This window comes from Sus scrofa, chromosome 18 (assembly GCF_054392235.1).
Source record: "Sus scrofa isolate SSC_HxYL_T2T_F1_AM1 chromosome 18, Sscrofa_HxYL_maternal_Yorkshire_Landrace_v2.0, whole genome shotgun sequence".
Classification (NCBI taxonomy): Eukaryota; Metazoa; Chordata; class Mammalia; order Artiodactyla; family Suidae; genus Sus; species Sus scrofa.
Window position 1 is genome coordinate 33,159,720 of NC_139400.1, and position 8,791 is coordinate 33,168,510.

At 41.0% G+C, this 8,791-nt stretch overlaps 1 protein-coding gene across 1 annotated transcript; it reads left to right on the forward strand.

Annotated features, from left to right (window-relative positions):
- The first annotated feature begins 1,660 nt into the window (after nucleotides 1-1,660).
- TAS2R16 (taste 2 receptor member 16) lies at nucleotides 1,661-6,056 on the forward strand. The gene has a single exon (XM_021078844.2). It carries the CDS (start codon nucleotides 2,264-2,266, stop codon nucleotides 3,164-3,166), a length of 903 nt encoding a protein of 300 aa, XP_020934503.1. The 5' UTR covers nucleotides 1,661-2,263; the 3' UTR covers nucleotides 3,167-6,056.
- The last annotated feature ends 2,735 nt before the right edge of the window (nucleotides 6,057-8,791 follow it).

Sequence of the window (8,791 nt, forward strand, 5' to 3'; positions counted from 1 at the left end):
TTCCAGAACTCACTTCCTGAATTTATTTTCCAATCTGCTATATAGCTACGGATTCCTAGATACTTAGCTATTCAGAAGTAATGTATACTTTGTCCCTCATTCAAAACAGATTCCAAAGACTGCAAATTCATAAGTGCCCTACTTGTAGGTTTGGGGTTTTTTAAATTTTTTTTTTAAGTTTTTTTGTCCCTGAGTCTTCTAATTACCTCCTTTACATGCCAAGGTGCCACACCCCACCAGGGATTCACTTCCACAACATTGGATACTTAGAAATGTGGTCTCAGACTCAAGATAGAAAAAGAGCTTTCTGGAGTTCCTGTTGTGGCACAGAGGAAACAAATCCGCCTCGTAACTATGAGGTTGCGGGTTTGATCCCTGACCTTGCTCAGTGGGTTAAGGATCCAGCGTTGCCGTGAGCTGTGGTGTAGGTCACAGACGTGGCTCAAATCCTGTGTGGTTGTGGCTGTGGCTGTGGTGTAGGCTGTGACTGTCGCTCCAATTTGACCTCTAGCCTGGGAACCTCCATATGCCGTGGGTGTGGACCTAAAAAGAAAAAGAGCTTGCTTCCTGAGGGTGCTACTGCAGTTGTTTGGGCAACTGCAAATCAGATTTATCTCTAGTGAGATTACTAAGGCTAGAAGGGCAAGGGGGTAAGCTTCCAAGTTCCCTCAAACAGCTCAGAGCGAGAGTACAGGGCCGCTTCCCCACAGATGGGTGGCTGCTCAGCTCAGCCTCAGGGCCTGTAAGGATGGAGTTGTGAGCTGCAAGAGGGCATGATAGGGGATGGTGCAGCCCAGGCCATGCTCCACAGCTGGAGATGGAAGCAGCTGCCAGGTGCCTGACAGGTCAGCCCATCCCGCATCCACTGGGGTCAGACTTTCTTGCAAGCCCACAGGAGACACTTTCAGAAATACGTAGCGGGGACTGTACAGAAGGCTACAATTTTTACAAAACCCCATTACACCAGGGTCAGGGGGCTTTGAAGATACCACCACCAGTGATTTCCTTTGTCTCCACAGGCTGGTGAGAGAAGGGGAAGCTCAACGACAATAAATAAACAAACAAAGAGAGAAAGTCTATGTGGTTCTATTCAGTGGGCCTCATGTTTAAAAATCGTTTGACCAGTGGTAAGAGGGCCCTCTTTTTTTTCTTTGTTTTTGTTTTTGTTTTTTAGGACCACGCCTGTGGCATATGGATGCTCCCAGGCTAGGGGTTGAATCAGAGCTGCAGCTGCTGGCCTGCACCGCAGCCTCAGCAACACCGGATCGGAGCTGCCTCTGCGACCTACACCACAGCTCATGACCATGCTGAATATTTAACCCACTGAGCGAAGCCAGGGATCAAACCCACATTCTCATGGATACTAGTCGGGTTCTTTACTGCTGAGCCACAGTGGGAACTCCAAGAGGGCCCTCTTTCAATTCCTCTTGAGCCTCAGGGAGAGTAGGGAGCAGTGACAGAGCCTCACCATATAAGGGGGGAAAAAAAGTTATAATAATGGGACAAAAACAATTCCCAAAGATTTAAAAAAAAAAAAAAAAAAAAAAAAAAAAAAGCCTGTGCTTAAGGCACAGGACTTAGCAGCACAATAGTCAAAGAGGCCACACCTTGATTCCAGGCAGTACAATGGGGACTATGCTGTGATTTCTCTAATGGGCATACCTGAGGGTCTCGGGTTTCAGCAATTTTGTGGGTGGAATCTCAGAGCAAAGAATATCTTTATTATTTTCGACTCCCATTCATACTTTAGTTGTAGCATCCACACCCAGTGGTTCTGAAAGCTGGGGAGACAGGGTTTCTGAAGTTGACATTGTTACAGCACTTCATGAACAGACCAGAAATATTACACAGGACAGCGAAAGATTTATCTTCCCTGTGGTTAGGTTGAAAGAACGAGGCCATCATATAAAAAAAAAAAAAAATGAAGTAAGCTAAAGACATCTCAGGCTGATAATGAAGGAATAAACAAGATGGTTATGAAATAGTGATGCCTGTTATGGGAATAATCAAATCACTTCAGGAGCAAGAATCCACATTCCAACAACATTTCCCTGCATCCAGGCCTGATAATCAGCCAGCAAACAAAGCCTAAGCAAATCCTGCAGATAGGAAAATGGCAATGTGAAAAACAAGCTGGGAAAAATTTGCATCCGGAGGGAGGCACTATCTTGCATGAAACGCTAGCCGGCCAGGAGCCTGGTCCCTACCTGGAAATTGCTGCAGAGATTCTGAGTCTGTGCCCAGAAGCTTTTGGAGTAGAAGGATGATCCCCATCCAACTTTCTGTCTTCTTCATGATCGTCTATGTGCTCGAGTGCTTGGTAATAATTGTGCAGAGCAGCTTAACTGTTGTCTTGCTGGGCAGAGAGTGGGTGCAAGTCAAGAGGCTGTCTCCTGTGGACGTGATTCTCACCAGCCTGGGCATCTGCCGCTTCTGTCAACTGTGGTCATCCATGCTGTTCAATTTTTTCTCCCACTTCCATCCTCACTGTGTATTTTGGTACTTCGGGATCGTCTGGGAGTTTACTAACACGCTCTCGTTCTGGCTAACCAGCTGGCTTGCCGTCCTCTACTGCGTCAAAGTCTCCTCCTTCAGCTGCCCCATCTTCCTCTGGCTGAAGTGGAGAATTGTGAGGTTGTTTCCATGGCTATTGCTGGGTTCTGTGCTGATTTCGTGTGTGTCAATGATCTTTTCAGCTATTAGGAATCACATCAAGATTCAGTTAAACTCCATGAGGCATTTCTCTAGAAACAGCACCGTGACGGAGAGGCTTGAGACATTTCTGCAGCAGTATGCCATATATCAAGGGATTATGTTGGCTGTTCCTTTCCTCCTGTTCCTGGCCTCCACCATCTTGCTCATGGCCTCATTGTCCCAGCACGTGAGGCAGATGAAACAACATCACACCAGCCACTCCAACCTTAGCCTGAAAGCTCCCGCTACTGCCCTGAGGTCGCTGGCCATCTTCCTCATCTTCTTCACCTCTTATTTTCTGACCACAATCATCTCCATCATGGGTGCCCTAGTTAATAAAAAATCCTGGTTCTGGGTCTGGGAAGCTGTCATCTATGGTATAGTCTCTATTCATTCTACTTCACTGATGCTGAGCAGCCCTAAATTGAAAAGGGTTTTCAAGGTAAGATGCTGGGGCTTAGAGGCTGCCTGAGGCACACGGTACAACAAGACCCCTGGGCAAACGCAAAAGGGAGTTTGCATTGACATAACTAATATCAGTAACCTAAGTGGAATGACCCTCGACAATCCCCTAAGTGATAGTGACACACCAAAAATGCAAGCCTCATTCTGTTCGCCCACAGCCATCTATCTCTAAAGAAGCAATCCCTGCTCTATCAATGCCACTCCTTTCTCTTCTTTTCCACAAGCTCCAGGTTGGTCCCAACTATCTCATGACTTCCCCATCCCTTTTTCATCTCCCCTACCTCTGGAATCTCACTTCCAGTGTATTCAACACAAGAGGTCCAAAATCAAAATCAGGGTATCCACATTTTATTTTTATTTTACCCATTTATGACTGCCAATTCTTCATATACTAATGTGAATCCCTTCCCCACAAGAATTTATTGCCCACACCCTGAATGTTCTCCAGGTTAAGCCCTTGATCTACTTTCCAAACTTTAGTCAAGAAAAGACTTAAAACTCTCTCTGCTGCTGCTTCTGGACCTTTATTCAATAATATGGAATTCCTTGTTCGTGTCTCTTTCAAATACTGTGGCCTTTACGCTTTTAATACTCAAGTCAAATTTTAACTCTTCTTTCATTCTCATTTGTCAAGACATTGTACTTTTCCCAGAATAACAGACTATATATCCAACTAGTTTCATTCTGAAACCTCTTCAAATATTGACAATTTAACTGGGACAATTGCACACAGTTACAATTGGCTGGATTACGAATTGGAATGAACTTTCTAGAAATATTCCCAGATTGAAGCTTAGCTGGTTTTCTACCATATACAACCCAGATGACAACTGGGAACCCTTCTACATCACGAAATCTGACTGAAATTGGCTTAAATTTTCTATAATCTTCTATTCTGTTCTCCCTGACAGTCCAAAGTTCTTCCCAACTGGATAAAAATACAGGTACCGCACAGTAATCAATTTACAATCACCTATAGGATTTTCCTGCTCTTTAGAAGCTCCTTTCAGCCTCCAAATCCCACAGGTTTCTCTCATACCCTTTTCCCTATAGCACCAAGTCCTGTCTTATCCCCACAGCATCTCTCTCATTATTTCTCTCCTCTTCACCCTCGCCCACTGGCAACAAAGTGTCTTGCTAACTGCCAACTGCCAGACATCTGAGTTTCAGCTTCCATCTGCTCCAGGCACTTATCAAGGTATTTTTCCTAAGGATGGCTTCATCTCTTTAAGATTTCTGGTGCCAGAGATTAAGAATATAATATTTTTTCACCTTTTATATATCTGGGGAATGTCTGATGAAATGAACTTCTGGCTCTGCCACTGGAAGACTGAAACGCTTCCCAAAAAATAAATAAATAAATAAGATGCCCATCCTACGGGGAAAAGAATGCAGGTATCTCAAGTTTGACTGCCAGAGAAAGGCTTGGGCCTACAAGGCAATAAACGTTCTGATCTTGATTTGTCTCCCAGTCAACTTATCCCTTGAATTCATATTTGAAAGTGAGTGTGTGAAATTGTACAAATTGAAAGTACAAATTGAAAGAACACTTTTTCCAAAGACTCTGTCCCACTTGACATATCTCAGCAGCATCTCTACTGCTGCACAGAAAGGGGAGTAAACCTATTTTCTCACTTCACAGTAGCACCCCGTGCAGCCTTGGCGTCTTCCAAGCTCCAGTGGTTCAACTGTTCATAGAAGGTGGGACAGACCTGGTGAATGCAGTGCTGTCTGGGGAGCAAAGTCATAACCAGATGGCATGGGACTGGGTGGAAAAAGGAAAATCAAAGTTGGATTTCGACCTCGTGTTATCTGCGCAGAGACTCTCGGGAGTGCTTAGGAAGCTGGTGGGTGGTGGGCTGCAAGAGTTTGGGAGCCTCCCAGAACAAGTGGGACAAAAGCAAACGAAATTTGAATTATTGCTATTGGCCATGTGTGTCCACATATTGCATGTTCTAAAATCTCAGGAAGCTGAAAGAAACAGAAACTGTATTCCTCACACACATGTAAACAGAGAACAAGGACTAAAGAAAAACTTTCTCCCTCTGCCCCCAATTACCAAATACAGAGATACTCTTCTGGAAGCTGTTAAATATTTATAGTACTCTTACCTTTCTCTTTTGAGTAAAGTACAATGAGGAACGTATCCAGGATGTGCATGAGGTAGGGATGTTAGAGTCAGTGAAAGGCATCCAGAAACTAATAAAATAAAACATAGAAACAGAAATAACAACTACCCCTTGTTGTTGTGGCACCTAATAGTTCACAGTTTTCACACACATTTAATCATTTTCAGCTGGACAGGATAGTCATTATCATCCAGTCCTGGGAAACAGACCCACAAAATTCACATGAATTACCTAAATTCACTCTTATCAGACCTAAGAGTCAAGGGAAGAGGAGAGGAAACCAAGAGATATATTTTAAAGAAGCAGAGAATTTTAATTTGGAAGAAGGTGGTTAGGATTTAAAAGGAAGATACCTTAGAAAGAAAAACAGAGATGTTTGGTCCAGGAACAAGGAAATTCTTTTGAGAGCTTGAGGTAGCTAGGTAATGAGACTCAGGCACCAAGGAGTTATGCCCATATATTGCCCAACTTGTAAGCAGTCTAACCTGTATAACACTCATTATTCACAGCCTCTATTGAGATGATCATTTGATTTTTATCTTTCATTCTATTAATGCGGTATATCACATTTGTTGATTTGTGTATGTTGAATCATCCTTGCATCCCAATTTATAAATTCTTCTTGATCATGGTTTATAATTCATTTAATGTGCTAATGAACTTGGTTTGCTTATATTTTGTCGAGGATTTTTGCATCTATATTCTTCAGTGTTTTTGTCTGGCTTTTGTATCAAGGTAAACTGGTTTAATAAAATTAATTTGAAAGCATACCCTCCTCTTGAATTTATTGGAAGAGTTCAAGAAAGGTTAATGTTAATTCTTCTTTATTATGTTTAGTAATATAGTTCTCATCATGGCTCAGTGGTTAATGAACTCAGGTAGAATCCATGAGGATGTGGGTTTGATCCCTGGCTTTGCTCAGTGGGTCAGAGATCTGGCATTGCTGTGAGCTGTGGTGTAGGTGCCAGCTGTGGCTCAGACCCTATGTTGCTGTGGCTATGGTGTAGGCCGGCGGCTACTATTCCAATTGGATCCCTAGCCTAGGAAGCTGCATATGCCAAGGGATACGGCCCTAAAAAGACAAAAAAAGAAAAAGAAAAAGGAAGGAAAAGATTATTATGTTTGGTAAAATTCACCAAGAAAATAATCCAGTCTGGGGCTTTATTTGTTGAGAGGTTTTAGCTTACTAATTTAGTCTTATTAATCATTATTGATCTATTTATATTTTCTATTTCTTCATGATTCAATCTTGGTAAACTTTTATGTTCCTAGGAATTTATCTATTTCTTCTAGGTTACTCTTTTTTTTTTTTTTTTGAAATATTGTTCATAGCAGTGTTTTAGGATCCTCTATGTTTCCATGGTGTCAGTTGTAATGTCTCCTCTTTCATTTCTAATCCTATTTGTGTCTTCTCTCTTTTTTCCTCAGGTTTGCCCATTTTATCTTTGAAAAACAGGCAATAGTTTTCTCAGTCTTTTATATTTCTAGTCTCTATTTCATTTACTTCCATGCTCATCTTTGCTATGACCTTCCTTTTGCTGACTTTGGGCTTCATTTGTTCTTCTAGTGATTTGAGATGTAAAGTTAGGTTGCCTGTTTGACATCTTTATTTTTTCTTAACATATACATTTATCACTATGAACTTTCCTTTAAGAACTGCAGTTGCAGGAGTTCCCGTCATGGTGCAGCAGAAACGAATCCTACTAGGAACCATGAGTTGGCAGGTTCGATTCTTGGCCTTGCTCATGGGTTAGGGATCTGGCATTGCTGTGAGCTGTGGTGTGGGTCACAGTCGTGGCTCGGATCCCGTATTGCTGTGGCTGTGGTGTAGGCCGTCAGCTACAGCTCCAGTTGGACCCCTAGCCTGGGAATCTCCACATGCCGCAGGTGCAGCCCTAAAAAGACGAAAGACAAAAAAAAAAAAAAAAAAAAGAAGAAATAAAGAAAGAAAAGAAAAGGAAAGGAACTGCTGTTGCAGCATCCCGCACATTTTGGTTATTGCGTTTTCATTTTCATTTATTTCGAGATATTTTTAAAATTCTCTTTTGATTTCTTCTTGGACCCATTGGTTGTTCAGGAGTGTGTTGTTTACTTCTCATGTGCTTGTAAAATTTCCAGTTTTCCTTTTGTTGATTTTTAGTTTCACACTATAAATCAAAATGAAACGATTCTCAGAAACCTGTGGAATCTATCATACCCTCAAGAGGTGAGAAGGGATGCTCTTGCGAACATGTTAGAAGACAGAGAGTGGAGAAAAACTTGATTCTTCTGAGCTCAGTATATTCAATAAAATTGTTCCAGGAGACACAAAAAGTCAGCAAGATGTTAAATGCTCCTACATTTTCTCTGAGATTGCTTGTCAGGTACTGTATATTACGTTCTCCTTATACACAGACCCTGAGATAAATTCCTTTCTCAGAAGGAATTAAACCAAAGGCCAAGATAAAGGTTTAGCTCTGATGAGTCTTAGTTTTCCTGCCACCACAGCCTTCATGATTCCCTCTACTTGAATCCAGACAGAGTAGCCTTAAATTTTGGACTTCATCACAATAACGTTTTGTGTCTAGTAACTCAGAAGCAGAACATTGAGTTCTGCTCTCTTTCCCATTCTGGTATTTATGTTTGTGTTTTGTGAATGGTGTTATTGTTCTTGAGTTAATGGTCCTCATTGTTCTTATATTTCTATGGTGAACTATGGCAAGTTCTTTCCAAAACTGGTCATGCTACAGATAAAGAGCCAGAAAATAAGGAGAGGCTACCAGGTAATTGTATGAGTAGTATTGTAGCAAAACAGCAATCATAACATGGCTGCAATTGTAAACCTTTTTAAAAAATTATCAGAATTTACTTTAATTCCATAGATGCATATTAGAGAGAGTTTGGGGAACCCTTTCCTATAAAGCCTAGAGGAGTATCTACGGTGTATTTTACAATCAGTATAGAGTAACTTATTCCCGTAACTATTCATAATGTCAAAAATGCTTCTTAATACGAGGTGAAAATACATCTTCTTTGATCTTTCTAAACAGACCTTTTAATAGAATCCTTGAGACTCATTCACCATCTTTTAGCCATGTCTCAAACTCCCAAAGCAACATTTATTTAAGATAATGTTCTATTTTTAACAAAGATTACAAAACCGATCCTGAGTGTGGAATGACTTTTTGCTAGTTTTTGGTGGCAAGAATACAGTTGTACAAAGTGTTCTAGTGCCAAGTTTCTTCAAATAATGTTTTAGATAGACTATATCAAAAATGACAGGTCACTTTGGTTAGATAAGAGATAAAACCACATCATGACTTGAGTTTTTCTTTGAATTTCAAAATAAATATTAGATTTTTTAAAATTAACTTTTATTAAAATTTGCTAAATTTAAGTAACTGAAACACAGCCAAGATACAGTCAAAATGACTCGAAATAATCGCTTGCATTTGCAGGAAAAAAATAGATCTTAAAAATTGTTTAAAATTAGAGGAAGATAAATTTCACAAGCTTTCATTCTT

Coding starts and splice junctions, on each gene's coding strand:
- TAS2R16 (XM_021078844.2), top strand. CDS start 2,264: ATGATCCCCATCCAACTTTCTGTCTTCTTCATGATCGTCTATGTGCTC.